Source organism: Oncorhynchus gorbuscha, unplaced genomic scaffold, assembly GCF_021184085.1.
Source record: "Oncorhynchus gorbuscha isolate QuinsamMale2020 ecotype Even-year unplaced genomic scaffold, OgorEven_v1.0 Un_scaffold_2952, whole genome shotgun sequence".
NCBI lineage: Eukaryota > Metazoa > Chordata > Actinopteri > Salmoniformes > Salmonidae > Oncorhynchus > Oncorhynchus gorbuscha.
Window position 1 is genome coordinate 14,505 of NW_025747329.1, and position 20,684 is coordinate 35,188.

At 44.1% G+C, this 20,684-nt stretch overlaps 1 protein-coding gene across 1 annotated transcript in view; it reads right to left on the reverse strand.

Annotated features, from left to right (window-relative positions):
• The window catches only part of LOC124027090 (cytosolic endo-beta-N-acetylglucosaminidase-like), a 34,077-nt gene extending 14,205 nt beyond the window's left edge, over window positions 1-19,872 (reverse strand). Inside the window, exons 1-3 of the mRNA XM_046339636.1 lie at window positions 19,570-19,872; window positions 8,311-8,455; window positions 2,360-2,439 (exon numbers count right to left, since the gene is read on the reverse strand). Of these exons, the coding sequence (XP_046195592.1) occupies window positions 2,360-2,439; window positions 8,311-8,426 (196 nt within the window). The 5' untranslated portion in view covers window positions 8,427-8,455; window positions 19,570-19,872. The remainder of the gene's footprint in view (window positions 1-2,359; window positions 2,440-8,310; window positions 8,456-19,569) is intronic.
• Between the last annotated feature and the right edge of the window lie 812 nt (window positions 19,873-20,684).

The window sequence follows — 20,684 nt, forward strand, 5'->3', positions numbered from 1 at the left end:
CTGTACTGTTATACAGTCTATACTCTGATACAGTCTATACTCTGTACTGTTATACAGTCTATACTCTGATACAGTCTATACTCTGTACTGTTATACAGTCTATACTCTGTACTGTTATACAGTCTATACTCTGTACTGTTATACAGTCTGCACTCTGTACTGTTAGACAGTCTGTACTCTGATACAGTCTATACTCTGTACTGTTATACAGTCTATACTCTGTACTCTGATACAGTCTATACTCTGATACAGTCTATACTCTCTACTGTTATACAGTCTATACTCTGTATACAGTCTATACTCTGATACAGTCTATACTCTGTACTGTTATACAGTCTATACTCTGATACAGTCTATACTCTCTACTGTTATACAGTCTATACTCTGTATACAGTCTATACTCTGATACAGTCTATACTCTGTATACAGTCTGCACTCTGTACTGTTATACAGTCTATACTCTGTACTGTTAGACAGTCTATACTCTGTACTGTTATACAGTCTATACTCTGTACTGTTATACAGTCTATACTCTGTACTGTTATACAGTCTATACTCTGTACTCTGATACAGTCTATACTCTGATACAGTCTATACTCTCTACTGTTATACAGTCTATACTCTGTATACAGTCTATACTCTGATACAGTCTATACTCTGATACAGTCTATACAGTCTATACTGTTATACAGTCTATACTCTGTATACAGTCTATACTCTGATACAGTCTATACTCTGATACAGTCTATACTCTGATACAGTCTATACTCTGTACTGTTATACAGTCTATACTCTGATACAGTCTATACTCTGATACAGTCTATACTCTGTACTGTTATACAGTCTATACTCTGTACTGTTAGACAGTCTATACTCTGTACTGTATACAGTCTATACTCTGTACTGTTATACAGTCTATACTCTGTATACAGTCTATACTCTGTACTGTTATACAGTCTATACTCTGATACAGTCTATACTCTGATATAGTCTATACTCTGATACAGTCTATACTCTGTACTGTTATACAGTCTATACTCTGATACAGTCTATACTCTGTACTGTTATACAGTCTATACTCTGATACAGTCTATACTCTGTACTGTATACAATCTATACTCTGTACTGTTATACAGTCTATACTCTGATACAGTCTATACTCTGTATACAGTCTATACTCTGTACTGTTATACAGTCTATACTCTGTACTGTTATACAGTCTATACTCTGATACAGTCTATACTCTGTACTGTTATACAGTCTATACTCTGTACTGTTATACAGTCTATACTCTGTACTGTTAGACAGTCTATACTCTGATACAGTCTATACTCTGTACTGTTATACAGTCTATACTCTGATACAGTCTATACTCTGATACAGTCTATACTCTGTACTGTTAGACAGTCTATACTCTGTATACAGTCTATACTCTGTATACAGTCTATACTCTGATACAGTCTATACTCTGTACTGTTATACAGTCTATACTCTGTACTGTTATACAGTCTATACTCTGTACTGTTATACAGTCTATACTCTGATACAGTCTATACTCTGTACTGTTATACAGTCTATACTCTGTATACAGTCTATACTCTGATACAGTCTATACTCTGTACTGTTAGACAGTCTATACTCTGTATACAGTCTATACTCTGATACAGTCTATACTCTGATACAGTCTATACTCTGTACTGTTATACAGTCTATACTCTGTACTGTTAGACAGTCTATACTCTGTACTGTTATACAGTCTATACTCTGTATACAGTCTATACTCTGTACTGTTAGACAGTCTATACTCTGTACTGTTAGACAGTCTATACTCTGATACAGTCTATACTCTGTACTGTTATACAGTCTATACTCTGATACAGTCTATACTCTGATACAGTCTATACTCTGTACTGTTATACAGTCTATACTCTGATACAGTCTATACTCTGATACAGTCTATACTCTGATACAGTCTATACTCTGTACTGTTAGACAGTCTATACTCTGTATACAGTCTATACTCTGATACAGTCTATACTCTGTACTGTTATACAGTCTATACTCTGATACAGTCTATACTCTGTACTGTTATACAGTCTATACTCTGTATACAGTCTATACTCTGTACTGTATACAGTCTATACTCTGTACTGTTAGACAGTCTATACTCTGTACTGTTAGACAGTCTATACTCTGTATACAGTCTATACTCTTTACTGTTAGACAGTCTATACTCTGTACTGTTATACAGTCTATACTCTGTATACAGTCTATACTCTGTACTGTTAGACAGTCTATACTCTGTACTGTTAGACAGTCTATACTCTGTACTGTTAGACAGTCTATACTCTGTACCAACCTGGCAGAGACGAGGCTCCATACTTGATGACTTCATGAACACTTCTCAACTCAACTGGCTCGTCCAAGCAAGACTCCAAACTGGTGAAATATGAATGACAATACATTTAGAATGTACAGTACAGTACCATAGAGTACAGTACCATAGAGTACAGTACAGTACCACAGAGTACAGTACCATAGAGTACAGTACAGTACCATAGAGTACAGTACCATAGAGTACAGTACAGTACCATAGAGTACAGTACCATAGAGTACAGTACAGTACCATAGAGTACAGTACCATAGAGTACAGTACAGTACCATAGAGTACAGTACAGTACAGTACAGTACAGTACCATAGAGTACAGTACCATAGAGTACAGTACAGTACCATAGAGTACAGTACCATAGAGTACAGTACAGTACCATAGAGTACAGTACCATAGAGTACAGTACCATAGAGTACAGTACCATAGAGTACAGTACCATAGAGTACAGTACAGTACCATACAGTACAGTACCATAGAGTACAGTACAGCACCATAGAGTACAGTACAGTACCATAGAGTACAGTACAGTACCATAGAGTACAGTACAGTACCATAGAGTACAGTACAGTACCATAGAGTACAGTACCATAGAGTACAGTACCATAGAGTACAGTACAGTACCATAGAGTACAGTACCATAGAGTACAGTACCATAGAGTACAGTACCATAGAGTACAGTACCATAGAGTACAGTACAGTACCATACAGTACAGTACCATAGAGTACAGTACCATAGAGTACAGTACAGTACCATAGAGTACAGTACCATAGAGTACAGTACCATAGAGTACAGTACAGTACCATAGAGTACAGTACAGTACCATAGAGTACAGTACCATAGAGTACAGTACCATACAGTACAGTACAGTACCATAGAGTACAGTACAGTACCATAGAGTACAGTACCACAGAGTACAGTACCACAGAGTACAGTACCATAGAGTACAGTACCATAGAGTACAGTACAGTACCATAGAGTACAGTACAGTACCATAGAGTACAGTACCATAGAGTACAGTACCATAGAGTACAGTACAGTACCATAGAGTACAGTACCATAGAGTACAGTACCATAGAGTACAGTACCATAGAGTACAGTACAGTACCATAGAGTACAGTACAGTACCATAGAGTACAGTACAGTACATAGAGTACAGTACCATAGAGTACAGTACCATAGAGTACAGTACAGTACCATAGAGTACAGTACAGTACCATAGAGTACAGTACCATAGAGTACAGTACAGTACCATAGAGTACAGTACATTACCATAGAGTACAGTACATTACCATAGAGTACAGTACCATAGAGTACAGTACCATAGAGTACAGTACAGCACCATAGAGTACAGTACAGTACCACAGAGTACAGTACCATAGAGTACAGTACCATAGAGTACAGTACCATAGAGTACAGTACCATACAGTACAGTACCATACAGTACAGTACCATAGTGTACAGTACAGTACCATACAGTACAGTACAGTACCATAGAGTACAGTACAGTACCACAGAGTACAGTACCATAGAGTACAGTACAGTACCATAGAGTACAGTACAGTACCATAGAGTACAGTACCATACCATAGAGTACAGTACCATAGAGTACAGTACAGTACCATAGAGTACAGTACAGTAGCATAGAGTACAGTACAGTACCATAGAGTACAGTACAGTCCACAGAGTACAGTAGCATAGAGTACAGTACCATAGAGTACAGTACAGTACCATAGAGTACAGTACCGTACCATAGAGTACAGTACAGTACCATAGAGTACAGTACAGTACCATAGAGTACAGTACCATAGAGTACAGTACAGTACCATAGAGTACAGTACAGTACCATAGAGTACAGTACAGTAGCATAGAGTACAGTACAGTAGCATAGAGTACAGTAGCACAGAGTACAGTACAGTACCATAGAGTACAGTACAGTACCATAGAGTACAGTACCATAGAGTACAGTACAGTACCATAGAGTACAGTACAGTACCATAGAGTACAGTACCATAGAGTACAGTACAGTACCATAGAGTACAGTACAGTAGCATACAGTACAGTACCGTACCATACAGTACAGTACCATACAGTACAGTACTATAGAGTACAGTACAGTACCATAGAGTACAGTACCATAGAGTACATTACCATAGAGTACAGTACAGTACCGTACCATAGAGTACAGTACAGTACCATAGAGTACAGTACAGTACCATAGAGTACATTACCATAGAGTACAGTACAGTACCATACAGTGCAGTACCGTACCATAGAGTACAGTACAGTACCATAGAGTACAGTACTATACCATAGAGTACATTACCATAGAGTACAGTACCATAGAGTACAGTACCATAGAGTACAGTACCGTACCATAGAGTACAGTAGCATACAGTGCAGTACCATAGAGTACAGTACAGTAGCATAGAGTACAGTACCATAGAGTACAGTACAGTACCATAGAGTACAGTGCAGTAGCATAGAGTACGGTACCATAGAGTACAGTACAGTACCATAGAGTATAGTACAGTACAGTACCATAGAGTACAGTACAGTCCACAGTGTACAGTACATTACCATAGAGTACAGTACCATAGAGTACAGTACTGTACCATAGAGTACAGTACAGTACCATAGAGTACAGTACAGTCCACAGAGTACAGTACAGTCCCATAGAGTACAGAACAGTAGCATAGAGTACAGTACCATAGAGTACAGTACAGTACCATAGAGTACAGTACAGTGCCATAGAGTACAGTACAGTCCCATAGAGTACAGTACCATAGAATTCAGTACAGTACCATAGAGTTCAGTACAGTACAGTACAGTCCCATAGAGTACAGTACAGTACAGTACCATAGAGTTCAGTACAGTACAGTACCACAGAATACAGAACAGTACCATAGAGTACAGTACAGTACCACAGAGTACAGAACAGTACCATAGAGTACAGAACAGTACCATAGAGTACAGTACCATAGAGTACAGAACAGTAGCATAGAGTACAGTACCACAGAGTACAGAACAGTACCATAGAGTACAGTACCATAGAGTACAGAACAGTACCATAGAGTACAGTACCATAGAGTACAGAACAGTACCATAGAGTACAGTACCGTACTATAGAGTACAGTACCATAGAGTACAGTACTATAGAGTACAGTACAGTACCATTGAGTACAGTACAGTAGCATAGAGTACAGTACCATATAGTACAGTACAGTAGCATAGAGTACAGTACCATATAGTACAGTACAGTACCATAGAGTACAGTACCATAGAGTACAGTAGCATAGAGTACAGTAGCATAGAGTACAGTACCATAGAGTACAGTACAGTACCATAGAGTACAGTACAGTAGCATAGAGTACAGTACAGTAGCATAGAGTACAGTACGGTAGCATAGAGTACAGTACCATAGAGTACAGTACCATATAGTACAGTACAGTAGCATAGAGTACAGTACCATAGAGTACAGTACAGTACCATAGAGTACAGTACCATATAGTACAGTACAGTACATAGAGTACAGTACCATAGAGTACAGTACAGTACCAGTACCATAGAGTACAGTACCATATAGTACAGTACAGTAGCATAGAGTACAGTACCATATAGTACAGTACAGTACCATAGAGTACAGTACCATAGAGTACAGTAGCATAGAGTACAGTACAGTACCATAGAGTACAGTACAGTAGCATAGAGTACAGTACCATATAGTACAGTACAGTAGCATAGAGTACAGTACCATAGAGTACAGTACAGTAGCATAGAGTACAGTACCATAGAGTACAGTACAGTACCATAGAGTACAGTACCATAGAGTACAGTACAGTACCATAGAGTACAGTACCATAGAGTACAGTACCATAGAGTACAGTACAGTACCATAGAGTACAGTACCATAGAGTACAGAACAGTACCATAGAGTACAGTACCATAGAGTACAGAACAGTACCATAGAGTACAGTACCGTACTATAGAGTACAGTACCATAGAGTACAGTACTATAGAGTACAGTACAGTACCATTGAGTACAGTACAGTAGCATAGAGTACAGTACCATATAGTACAGTACAGTAGCATAGAGTACAGTACCATATAGTACAGTACAGTACCATAGAGTACAGTACCATAGAGTACAGTAGCATAGAGTACAGTAGCATAGAGTACAGTACCATAGAGTACAGTACAGTACCATAGAGTACAGTACAGTAGCATAGAGTACAGTACAGTAGCATAGAGTACAGTACAGTAGCATAGAGTACAGTACCATAGAGTACAGTACCATATAGTACAGTACAGTAGCATAGAGTACAGTACCATAGAGTACAGTACAGTACCATAGAGTACAGTACCATATAGTACAGTACAGTAGCATAGAGTACAGTACCATAGAGTACAGTACAGTAGCATAGAGTACAGTAGCATAGAGTACAGTACCATAGAGTACAGTACAGTAGCATAGAGTACAGTACCATATAGTACAGTACAGTACCATAGAGTACAGTACCATAGAGTACAGAGTACAGTACAGTACCATAGAGTAGTACAGTACATAGAGTACAGTACATAGAGTACAGTAGTACAGTACCATAGAGTACAGTACAGTAGCATAGAGTACAGTACCATAGAGTACAGTACACAGTACCATAGAGTACAGTACAGTAGCATAGAGTACAGTACAGTACCAGAGTACAGTACCATATAGTACAGAGTACAGTAGTACCATAGAGTACAGTACCATAGAGTACAGTACAGTAGTAGAGTACAGTACCATAGAGTACAGTACCATAGAGTACAGTACAGTAGCATAGAGTACAGTAGTAGAGTACAGTACAGTAGCATAGAGTACAGTACCATAGAGTACAGTACAGATAGAGTACAGTACAGTACCATAGAGTACAGTACCATAGTACAGTACATAGAGTACAGTACAGTACCATAGAGTACAGTACAGTAGCATAGAGTACAGTACAGTACCATAGAGTACAGTAGCATAGAGTACAGTACCATAGAGTACAGTACAGTACCATAGAGTACAGTACCATAGAGTACAGTACAGTACCATAGAGTACAGTACCATAGAGTACAGTACATAGAGTACAGTACCATAGAGTACAGTACCATAGAGTACATAGAGTACAGTACAGTATACAGTACCATAGAGTACAGTACAGTACATAGTACCATATAAACAGTACCATAGAGTACAGTACAGTAGCATAGAGTACAGTGGCATAGAGTACAGTAGCATAGAGTACAGTACAGTACCATAGAGTACAGTAGCATATAGTACAGTACAGTAGCATAGAGTACAGTAGCATAGAGTACAGTAGCATAGAGTACAGTACAGTACCATAGAGTACAGTACAGTAGCATAGAGTACAGTACCATACAGTACAGTACCATAGAGTACAGTACAGTAGCATAGAGTACAGTACAGTACCATAGAGTACAGTACAGTAGCATAGAGTACAGTACAGTAGCATAGAGTACAGTACCATACAGTACAGTACCATAGAGTACAGTACAGTAGCATAGAGTACAGTACAGTAGCATAGAGTACAGTACCATACAGTACAGTACCATGGAGTACAGTAGCATAAAGTACAGTAGCATAGAGTACAGTAGCATAGAGTACAGTAGCATAGAGTACAGTATCATAGAGTACAGTATCATAGAGTACAGTAGCATAAACAGAGACCATGTGTGAAGCCAAGCATAGATTTAAAATTCAGTAGTGTATTCCTTTCAACCATTTTATTTATCATTGCATGTGATTGATTAAATCATTATGTTTATTCTAGCTGCTGTGGGTTGTGTGCTCTGGGAACTTAAACAACTCTACTTATCAGCAGCCCAGAGGGAGGCCCACACAACCTACGAAGTGGCAGCTGTCAAAAAAAAAGTTACCCGGTGCTTTCCGTCTTTGACAACTTGCTCCCGATCTGATCCTCTCCTTCGTCTTCTGTCTTTCTCCTCCGCAAAGACCCATCCTCCTGATGCTCAGTAGTCAATGCACCGTCCATGGTGAGAAGTATGAGTTAGAAGTCTATGACTGAACGGAAGACATAAACACGCATCAACGGCAGGATGTTGCATTGCTCATGTTCGGGACAGAGCGCGAAAGAAACATTTCCTTGTTTCCTGCGATTGGCTGCAGTTGTGCTGATGTTCAAAGCGTGTGCTTCGGCCAACGAATGACAGCTGAGATAAGGCGATCACGTGGAATGCGTTTTTTTGACAGCGACTGCCGTTAGTCGTCCTGTTGGACAGAAAACCCGGCATGGAGTTTTGGCTCTGGTGGATTTTTGACCTCATACCGGCCACTAGATGGCAATATAACCCCCCTTGTCATACTGACATGCCAGTCATTCAAAAGGTCACGTAAACACAGCGTATAAAACATTAAGAACACCTTCCTAATATTGAGTTGCACCCCCCCCCAGATAAAAAATAATAATAAGTATTTAACTAGGCAAGTTAGTTAAGAACAAATTCTTATTTACAATGACAGGCTAGGAACAGTGGGTTAACTGGTCTAGGAACAGTGGGTTAACTGGTCTAGGAACAGTGGGTTAACTGGTCTAGGAACAGTGGGTTAACTGGTCTAGGAACAGTGGGGGTTATAACTGGTCTAGGAACAGTGGGTTAACTGGTCTAGGAACAGTGGGTTAACTGGTCTAGGAACAGTGGGTTATAACTGGTCTAGGAACAGTGGGTTAACTGGTCTAGGAACAGTGGGTTAACTAGGAACAGTGGGTTAACTGGTCTAGGAACAGTGGTTAACTGGTCTAGGAACAGTGGGTTATACTGGTCTAGGAACAGTGGGTTAAACTGGTCTAGGAACAGTGGGTTAACTGCCTTGTTCAGGAGAACAACAGATTTTTACCTTGTCTGCTCGGGGTTCAATCTAGCAACCTTTCGGTTACTGGCCCAAACCAGTAGGCTAACTGGTCGCCCCAGATGCTCTAACAGTAGGCTAGCTGGTCCCCCAGATGCTCTAACCACTAGGCTAGCTGCCGAACAGATGCTCTAACCACTGGTCTAGGAACAATGCTTAACCAGTTGGCAGTGCCACCCCAGATGCTCTAACCACTAGGCTAGCTGCCACCCCAGATGCTCTAACCTTTAGGTTACTGCCGCCCAGATGCTCTAACCAGTAGGCTAGCTGCCGCCCCAGATGCTCTAACCAGTAGGCTAGCTGCCGCCCCAGATGCTCTAACCACTAGGCTAGCTGCCGCCCCAGATGCTCTAACCACTAGGCTAGCTGCCGCCCCAGATGCTCTAACCAGTAGGCTAGCTGCCACCCCAGATGCTCTAACCACTAGGCTAGCTGCCACCCCAGATGCTCTAACCAGTAGGCTAGCTGCCGCCCCAGATGCTCTAACCAGTAGGCTAGCTGCCGCCCCAGATGCTCTAACCACTAGGCTAGCTGCCACCCCAGATGCTCTAACCAGTAGGCTAGCTGCCGCCCCAGATGCTCTAACCAGTAGGCTAGCTGCCGCCCCAGATGCTCTAACCAGTAGGCTAGCTGCCGCCCCAGATGCTCTAACCACTAGGCTAGCTGCCACCCCAGATGCTCTAACCAGTAGGCTAGCTGCCACCCCAGATGCTCTAACCAGTAGGTGGATGTTTTCAGAAGATGGGCAGGGACTCTGCTGTCCTAGTTTCAGGGGGAGGTTTAGGGTTCTAGATGTTTTCATTAGATAGGCAGGGACTCTGCTGTCCTAGTTTCAGGGGGAGGTTTAGGGTTCTAGATGTTTTCATTAGATAGGCAGGGACTCTGCTGTCCTAGTTTCAGGGGGAGGTTTAGGGTTCTAGATGTTTTCAGAAGATGGACAGGGACTCTGCTGTCCTAGTTTCAGGGGGAGGTTTAGGGTTCTATATGTTTTCAGAAGATGGGCAGGGACTCTGCTGTCCTAGTTTCAGGGGGAGGTTTAGGGTTCTATATGTTTTCAGAAGATGGACAGGGACTCTGCTGTCCTAGTTTCAGGGGAGGTTTAGGGTTCTATATGTTTTCAGAAGATGGGCAGGGACTCTGCTGTCCTAGTTTCAGGGGAGGTTTAGGGTTCTATATGTTTTCAGAAGATGGGCAGGGACTCTGCTGTCCTAGTTTCAGGGGGAGGTTTAGGGTTCTATATGTTTTCAGAAGATGGGCAGGGACTCTGCTGTCCTAGTTTCAGGGGAGGTTTAGGGTTCTATATGTTTTCAGAAGATGGACAGGGACTCTGCTGTCCTAGTTTCAGGGGGAAGCTGGTTCCACCATTGGGATGCCAGGACAGAAGTTCTTGGACTGGGCTGAACCTGCCCCCTGTAGGGGTGGGAGGGGCCAAGAGACCAGAGGTGTCAGAACAGAGTTCTCAGGTTGGGGTTTCAGGTCTGTGCATCATGGAAGAGGTGTCAGAACAGAGTTCTCAGGTTGGGGTGTAGGATCTGAGCATCATGGAAGAGGTGTCAGAACAGAGTTCTCAGTTTGGGGTGTATCTGAGCATCATGGAAGAGGTGTCAGAACAGAGTTCTCAGGTTGGGGTGTATCTGAGCATCAGGGAAGAGGTGTCAGAACAGAGTTCTCAGGTTGGGGTGTATCTGAGCATCAGGGAAGAGGTGTCAGAACAGAGTTCTCAGGTTGGGGCGTATCTGAGCATCAGGGAAGAGGTGTCAGAACAGAGTTCTCAGGTTGGGGTGTATCTGAGCATCATGGAAGAGGTGTCAGAACAGAGTTCTCAGGTTGGGGCGTATCTGAGCATCATGGAAGAGGTGTCAGAACAGAGTTCTCAGGTTGGGGTGTAGGGTCTGAGCATCAGGGAAGAGGTGTCAGAACAGAGTTCTCAGGTTGGGGCGTATCTGAGCATCATGGAAGAGGTGTCAGAACAGAGTTCTCAGGTTGGGGTGTATCTGAGCATCATGGAAGAGGTGTCAGAACAGAGTTTTCAGGTTGGGGTGTATCTGAGCATCAGGGAAGAGGTGTCAGAACAGAGTTCTCAGGTTGGGGTGTATCTGAGCATCATGGAAGAGGTGTCAGAACAGAGTTCTCAGGTTGGGGTGTATCTGAGCATCATGGAAGAGGTGTCAGAACAGAGTTCTCAGGTTGGGGTGTAGGGTCTGAGCATCAGGGAAGAGGTGTCAGAACAGAGTTCTCAGGTTGGGGCGTATCTGAGCATCATGGAAGAGGTGTCAGAACAGAGTTCTCAGGTTGGGGTGTAGGATCTGAGCATCATGGAAGAGGTGTCAGAACAGAGTTCTCAGGTTGGGGTGTAGGATCTGAGCATCATGGAAGAGGTGTCAGAACAGAGTTCTCAGGTTGGGGCGTATCTGAGCATCATGGAAGAGGTGTCAGAACAGAGTTCTCAGGTTGGGGCGTATCTGAGCATCAGGGAAGAGGTGTCAGAACAGAGTTCTCAGGTTGGGGTGTATCTGAGCATCATGGAAGAGGTGTCAGAACAGAGTTCTCAGGTTGGGGCGTATCTGAGCATCATGGAAGAGGTGTCAGAACAGAGTTCTCAGGTTGGGGTGTAGGATCTGAGCATCTGTCATGTTTTTGTGTTCCGTTCCTGTCCTGTCGGTTCCTTGTCTAGAATTCACCGTGCTGTGTTTGTGTATCGCCCTGTCGTGTCGTGTTTTCCTCAGATGCTGCGTGGTGAGCAGGTGTCTGAGTCTGTCTGGTTCAAGTGCCTTCCCGAGGCAACCTGCTGTTCACCTGCTGTTCAAGATCGAGTCTCCAGTTTGTCCTCGTCATTTCGAGTGAAAGTTGTGTTTTTTGTTTGTATTTACTTTACTGGATTAAAGACTCTGTTTTCGCCAAGTCGCTTTTGGGTCCTCTTTCACCTGCATGACAGAAGGAACCGACCAAGGAATGGACCCAGCGACTTCAGACGCTCGTTACACTGCCGTCGAGATCCAAGGAGCCATGCTCGGCAGACACGAGCAGGAATTGTCTGCTGCTCGCCATGCCGTGGAGAACCTGGCCGCTCAGGTTTCCGACCTCTCTGGACAGTTCCAGAGTCTGGTCTCGTGCCACCTGTTACTTCCTGGCCTGCCGAGCCTCCAGAACCTAGGGTTAATAACCCACCTTGCTACTCCGGGCAGCCCACTGAGTGCCGCTCCTTTCTCACGCAGTGTGAGATTGTGTTCTCTCTCCAACCCAACACATACTCTAGAGAGAGAGCTCGGGTTGCTTACGTCATTTCACTCCTTACTGGCCGGGCTCGAGAATGGGGCACAGCTATCTGGGAGGCAAGGGCTGATTGCTCTAACAAGTTCCAGAACTTTAAAGAGGAGATGATTCGGGTTTTTGACCGTTCAGTTTTTGGTAGGGAGGCTTCTAGGGCCCTGGCTTCCTTATGCCAAGGTGAACGGTCCATAACGGATTATTCTATTGAGTTTCGCACTCTTGCTGCCTCTAGTGAGTGGAACGAGCCGGCGCTGCTCGCTCGTTTTCTGGAGGGACTCCACGCAGTGGTTAAGGATGAGATTCTCTCCCGGGAGGTTCCTTCAGATGTGGACTCTTTGATTGCTCTCGCCATCCGCATAGAACGACGGGTAGATCTTCGTCACCGGGCTCGTGGAAGAGAGCTCGCATCAACGGTGTTTCCCTGCTCCGCATCGCAACCATCTCCCTCCTCTGGCTCAGAGTCTGAGCCCATGCAGCTGGGAGGGATTCGCATCTCGACTAAGGAGAGGGAACGGAGGATCACCAACCGCCTGTGCCTCTATTGCGGAGTTGCTGGACATTTTGTTAATTCATGTCCAGTAAAAGCCAGAGCTCATCTGTAAGCGGAGGGCTACAGGTGAGCGCAACTACTCAAGTCTCTCCATCAAGATCCTGTACTACTTTGTCGGTCCATCTACGCTGGACCGGTTCGGGTGCTACATGTAGTGCCTTGATAGACTCTGGGGCTGAGGGTTGTTTCATGGACGAAGCATGGGTTCGGAAACATGACATTCCTTTCAGAGAGTTAGAGAAGCCTACGCCCATGTTCGCCTTAGATGGTAGTCATCTTCCCAGTATCAGATTTGAGACACTACCTTTAACCCTCTCACAGTATCTGGTAACCACAGTGAGACTATTTCTTTTTTGATTTTTCGTTCACCGTTTACACCTGTTGTTTTGGGTCATCCCTGGCTAGTATGTCATAATCCTTCTATTAATTGGTCTAGTAATTCTATCCTATCCTGGAACGTTTCTTGTCATGTGAAGTGTTTAATGTCTGCCATCCCTCCCGTTTCTTCTGTCCCTACTTCTCAGGAGGAACCTGGCGATTTGACAGGAGTGCCGGAGGAATATCATGATCTGCGCACGGTCTTCAGTCGGTCCCGAGCCAACTCCCTTCCTCCTCACCGGTCGTATGATTGTAGTATTGATCTCCTTCCGGGGACCACTCCTCCTCGGGGTAGACTATACTCTCTGTCGGCTCCCGAACGTAAGGCTCTCGAGGATTATTTGTCTGTGTCTCTTGACGCCGGTACCATAGTGCCTTCTTCCTCTCCGGCCGGGGCGGGGTTCTTTTTGTTAAGAAGAAGGACGGTACTCTGCGCCCTGCGTGGATTATCGAGGGCTGAATGACATAACGGTTAAGAATCGTTATCCGCTTCCCCTTATGTCATCAGCCTTCGAGATTCTGCAGGGAGCCAGGTGCTTTACTAAGTTGGACCTTCGTAACGCTTACCATCTCGTGCGCATCAGAGAGGGGGACGAGTGGAAAACGGCGTTTAACACTCCGTTAGGGCATTTTGAGTACCGGGTTCTGCCGTTTGGTCTCGCCAATGCGCCAGCTGTTTTTCAGGCATTAGTTAATGATGTTCTGAGAGACATGCTGAACATCTTTGTTTTTGTCTATCTTGACGATATCCTGATTTTTTCTCCGTCACTCGAGATTCATGTTCAGCACGTTCGACGTGTTCTACAGCGCCTTTTAGAGAATTGTCTCTACGTAAAGTCTGAGAAGTGCTCTTTTCATGTCTCCTCCGTTACTTTTCTCGGTTCCGTTATTTCCGCTGAAGGCATTCAGATGGATTCCGCTAAGGTCCAAGCTGTCAGTGATTGGCCCGTTCCAAGGTCACGTGTCGAGTTGCAGCGCTTTTTAGGTTTCGCTAATTTCTATCGGCGTTTCATTCGTAATTTCGGTCAAGTTGCTGCCCCTCTCACAGCTCTTACTTCTGTCAAGACGTGTTTTAAGTGGTCCGGTTCCGCCCAGGGAGCTTTTGATCTTCTAAAAGAACGTTTTACGTCCGCTCCTATCCTCGTTACTCCTGACGTCACTAGACAATTCATTGTCGAGGTTGACGCTTCAGAGGTAGGCGTGGGAGCCATTCTATCCCAGCGCTTCCAGTCTGACGATAAGGTTCATCCTTGCGCTTATTTTCTCATCGCCTGTCGCCATCTGAGCGCAACTATGATGTGGGTAACCGTGAACTGCTCGCCATCCGCTTAGCCCTAGGCGAATGGCGACAGTGGTTGGAGGGGGCGACCGTTCCTTTTGTCGTTTGGACAGACCATAAGAACCTTGAGTACATCCGTTCTGCCAAACGACTTAATGCCCGTCAAGCTCGTTGGGCGTTGTTTTTCGCTCGTTTCGAGTTTGTGATTTCTTACCGTCCGGGTAGCAAGAACACCAAGCCTGATGCCTTATCCCGTCTGTTTAGTTCTTCTGTGGCTTCTACTGATCCCGAGGGGATTCTTCCTTATGGGCGTGTTGTCGGGTTAACAGTCTGGGAATTGAAAGACAGGTTAAGCAAGCACTCACGCACACTGCGTCGCCGCGCGCTTGTCCTAGTAACCTCCTTTTCGTTCCTGTTTCCACTCGTCTGGCTGTTCTTCAGTGGGCTCACTCTGCCAAGTTAGCTGGTCATCCCGGTGTTCGAGGCACTCTTGCGTCTATTCGCCAGCGCTTTTGGTGGCCGACTCAGGAGCGTGACACGCGCCGTTTCGTGGCTGCTTGTTCGGACTGCGCGCAGACTAAGTCGGGTAACTCTCCTCCTGCCGGTCGTCTCAGACCGCTCCCCATTCCTTCTCGACCATGGTCTCACATCGCCCTAGACTTCATTACCGGTCTGCCTTTGTCTGCGGGGAAGACTGTGATTCTTACGGTTGTCGATAGGTTCTCTAAGGCGGCACATTTCATTCCCTCGCTAAACTTCCTTCCGCTAAGGAGACGGCACAAATCATTATCGAGAATGTATTCAGAATTCATGGCCTCCCGTTAGACGCCGTTTCAGACAGAGGCCCGCAATTCACGTCACAGTTTTGGAGGGAGTTCTGTCGTTTGATTGGTGCGTCCGTCAGTCTCTCTTCCGGGTTTCATCCCCAGTCTAACGGTCAAGCAGAGAGGGCCAATCAGACGATTGGTCGCATACTACGCAGCCTTTCTTTCAGAAACCCTGCGTCTTGGGCAGAACAGCTCCCTGGGCAGAATACGCTCACAATTCGCTTCCTTCGTCTGCTACCGGGTTATCTCCGTTTCAGAGTAGTCTGGGTTACCAGCCTCCTCTGTTCTCATCCCAGCTTGCCGAGTCCAGCGTTCCCTCCGCTCAAGCGTTTGTCCAACGTTGTGAGCGCACCTGGAGAGGGTGAGGTCTGCACTTTGCCGTTACAGGGCACAGACTGTGAGAGCCGCCAATAAACGCAGGATTAAGAGTCCAAGGTATTGTTGCGGCCAGAGAGTGTGGCTTTCCACTCGCAACCTTCCTCTTACGACAGCTTCTCGTAAGTTGACTCCGCGGTTCATTGGTCCGTTCCGTGTCTCCCAGGTCGTCAATCCTGTCGCTGTGCGACTGCTTCTTCCGCGACATCTTCGTCGCGTCCATCCTGTCTTCCATGTCTCCTGTGTTAAGCCCTTTCTTCGCACCCCCGTTCGTCTTCCCTCCCCCCTCCCGTCCTTGTCGAGAGCGCACCTATTTACAAGGTACATAAGATCATGGACATGCGTTCTCGGGGACGGGGTCACCAATACTTAGTGGATTGGGAGGGTTACGGTCCTGAGGAGAGGAGTTGGGTTCCGTCTCGGGACGTGCTGGACCGTTCACTCATTGATGATTTCCTCCGTTGCCGCCAGGATTCCTCCTCGAGTGCGCCAGGAGGCGCTCGGTGAGTGGGGGGTACTGTCATGTTTTGTCATTTATTATCTTGTCTTGTCCCTGTGCTTCCCATTCTATTCGTTTCCCTCTGCTGGTCTTATTAGGTTCTTTCCCTCTTTCTATCCCTCTCTCTCCCCCTCCCTCTCTCACTCTCTCGCTCTCTCTTCTCTCTATCGTTCCGTTCCTGCTCCCAGCTGTTCCTATTCCCCTAATCAATCATTTAGTCTTCCCACACCTGTTCCCGATCCTTTCCCCTGATTAGAGTCCCTATTTCTTCCTTTGTGTTCCGTTCCTGTCCTGTCGGTTCCTTGTCTAGAATTCACCGTGCTGTGTTTGTGTATCGCCCTGTCGTGTCGTGTTTTCCTCAGATGCTGCGTGGTGAGCAGGTGTCTGAGTCTGTCTGGTTCAAGTGCCTTCCCGAGGCAACCTGCTGTTCACCTGCTGTTCAAGATCGAGTCTCCAGTTTGTCCTCGTCATTTCGAGTGAAAGTTGTGTTTTTTGTTTGTATTTACTTTACTGGATTAAAGACTCTGTTTTCGCCAAGTCGCTTTTGGGTCCTCTTTCACCTGCATGACAGCATCATGGAAGAGGTGTCAGAACAGAGTTCTCAGGTTGGGGCGTATCTGAGCATCATGGAAGAGGTGTCAGAACAGAGTTCTCAGGTTGGGGCGTATCTGAGCATCAGGGAAGACAAACATAATCAGACATCTCAAGCCCCCATCAAAGGTTTGGTATAAATCTGTCTGGTGTTTAGTTTTTAACTCATGAGACTCTGTTGGCTGACTTTTTCTTTTTCTTTTGAACTTGTGTCAAAACACACACGGTCCCTTGAGAAATCACTCTCATAGTCTATTCACCATAGAACCCAGCCCCAGCATGCATTTGGACTGTCAGGTATAGACACCGGAATTAACTATGAAGGATGCAGGAATGTATGGGGACTCGGGATGAGTCCCAAATGGCACCCTATTCCCGTATTCAATGTACAACCCTGCATGGTCTAAAGGGCCCTACATGGTCTGTGGGGAGATACACATTTGAATGGTCTGTGTCCAAAATGGCACACTATTCCCTACATAGTGCACTACTTTTGAGAGAGAGAGAGAGAGAGAGAGAGAGAGAGAGAGAGAGAGAGAGAGAGAGAGAGAGAGAGAGAGAGAGAGAGAGAGAGAGAGAGAGAGAGAGAGAGAGAGAGAGAGAGAGAGAGTAACTACTGTGTAACTACTGTGTAACTACTGTCTCCATGTACAGTGTGAGTTGGATATGTTGTTACAATGTATCTCCCTCTGATCTCCTCTGCAACTACCTGCAGCAACAGGGTTTGAATGTTTACTTCAAAATGTTTGCTTGACTGGTGGTAAAGCTATTAGCTGGCCCAAAATGAGGCTACATGAAAAGTACAATACTGTTAATATAACCGGTTTTATAACAGGTTTTCAGTGAACTTATGTCAATCATGAAGCTCATCTGCATGTCCTGCGGTGCAGAAAAATTCTCATCAACAAAGGAGTGATGAAATTAAGATCCCACATTTCTACCTGGCAGTGTAGGAGAGGGTTTACAAGGGAGTACGTATTGTTTTGGTTTACAACAGGATGCGTATTGTTTTGGTTTACAAGGGAGTGTGTATTGTTTTGGTTTACAAGGGAGTGCGTATTGTTTTGGTTTACAAGGGGGTGTGTATTGTTTTAGTTTACAAGGGAGTGCGTATTGTTTTAGTTTACAAGGGAGTGCGTATTGTTTTGGTTTACAAGGGAGTGCGTATTGTTTTGGTTTACAAGGGAGTGTGTATTGTTTTGGTTTACAAGGGAGTGCGTATTGTTTTGGTTTACAAGGGAGTGCGTATTGTTTTGGTTTACAAGGGAGTGTGTATTGTTTTGGTTTACAAGGGTTTTGGTTTACAGTGCGTATTGTTTTGGTTTACAAGGGAGTGCCTATTGTTTTGGTTTACAAGGGAGTGCGTATTGTTTTGTTTACAAGGAGTGTGTATTGTTTTGGTTTAGAAGGGAGTGTGTATTGTTTTGGTTTACAAGGGAGTACGTATTGTTTTGGTTTACAAGGGAGTGCATATTGTTTTGGTTTACAAGGGAGTGTGTATTGTTTTGGTTTACAACAGGATGCGTATTGTTTTGGTTTACAACAGGATGCGTATTGTTTTGGTTTACAAAGGGAGTGTGTATTGTTTTGGTTTACAAGGGAGTTTTGGTTTACACGTATTGTTTTGGTTTACAAGGGAGTGCATATTGTTTTGGTTTAGAAGGGAGTGCGTATTGTTTTGGTTTAGAAGGGAGTGCGTATTGTTTTGGTTTACAACAGGATGCGTATTGTTTTGGTTTACAACAGGATGCGTATTGTTTTGCATTGGATTCAACGTGACTGACGGAGTACTTTCATTATGTAATGTCTCTGTGTCAAGCCAAGCCGAGGAGCCATGTGACAGTCTTGTATTGTGATAGAAGGCTATGGCAGTGAGATACCCGTGGACTTAGAATTACTTACAGCAGTGGCCTCAGGCATTGGTTACCTTATAGCCAATCAGCATGTACGATCAGAGAGTATCAGTGCGTGTGGTGTAACCGAGGGGATCGAATTTCATGCTGACCCCCTTCTTGAAACACACCATCCAGGGCCAGGAACAATGGCCAATATGCACACGCACACACACACACACACACTGTGTCCAAGGCCCATCTGTATATGTAATGTCAACAGTACTGTAGTTGGTGTTGAGCTTGTTGTTGACTTGTCCATTCACCCTGAAGCTCTAAAACAACCTGTTGGTTGATTGGTCGACACGACATTCACAAACCTCCACATTTTAGAGTTAGTTTTTGCATGAACAGGGTGTGTGAAGTAAGCACAACTAAGATTATCTAGGTTTTAGGACAAACAAGTCAATTGAATGGACATTGCTAAGATTTGAGGAAAAAGAAAGGAACAGAGAGAGTAGCTTTAAATTCATGCCTTTGGGCAGGAATGACAAATCATCTCGTTCAATGTCGTTATGTCCTATACTGCAACGTGTCTTAGTTCCTCGACAGCTTGTAAAACCTTGCAGAAGGCAGCATGTTTCAATGTGCAAATCAGAACACTTACCTTACAACAACAATGTCTTCTTCTAAATGTGTGGCTCAGAGAGCAGAGGACAAAAGGAGAGGTCTGAATCCACAGAGCATGAAACTGAGTCTGCACACTGGGGACCAGTTTAGCATATTCATTCAGTTCAGTCAGTACTTTATTACTCTTTAGGCCATCCAGGAGAATCCTAATTAATTAGTCCAACGGTAACTATGGTGATTATTTTAGTAAGTGTTTCTTCCTTCAGACAAAAAAAAACATACTTCTGGATTAAATCGTTATTACAACGAATCCCAACTAAATGAATCCATATTGCTTTGTTCTCTAAATGCAGTAGACAATATATATCCTTTAGCCATGTGGTCTATGTAACCACCTTCCATATCAACTCTGATTGGTCTGTGAATACAGGAAATATTCATGATGTAACCACCTTCTATATCAACTCTGATTGGTCTGTGAATACAGGAAATAATCATGATGTAACCACCTAAATTCATTTGTATTGCTTTGTTCTCTAAATGCAGTAGACAATACAGTGGGGCAAAAAAAGTATTTAGTCGGCCACCAATTGTGCAAGTTCTCCCACTTAAAAAGATGAGAGAGGCCTGTAATTTTCATCATAGGTACACTTCAACTATGACAGATAAATTGAGATTTTTCTTCTCCAGAAAATCACATTGTAGGATTTTTTATTAATTAATTTGCAAATGATGGTGGAAAATAAGTATTTGGTCAATAACAAAAGTTTATCTCAATACTTTGTTATCTACTCTTGTTGGCAATGACAGAGGTCAAATGTTGTCTGTAAGTCTTCACAAGGTTTTCACACACTGTTGCTGGTATTTTGGCCCATTCCTCCATGCAGATCTCCTCTAGAGCAGTGATTTATACTTATTTTCCACCATCATTTGCAAATAAATTCATTAAAAATCCTACAATGTGATTTTCTGGATTTTTTTCTCTCATTTTGTCTGTCATAGTTGAAGTGTACCTATGATGAAAATGACAGGCCTTTCTCATCTTTTTAAGTGGGAGAACTTGCACAATTGGTGGCTGACTAAATACTTTTTTGCCCCACTGTATATATCCTTTAGCCATGTGGTCTATGTAACCACCTTCTATATCAACTC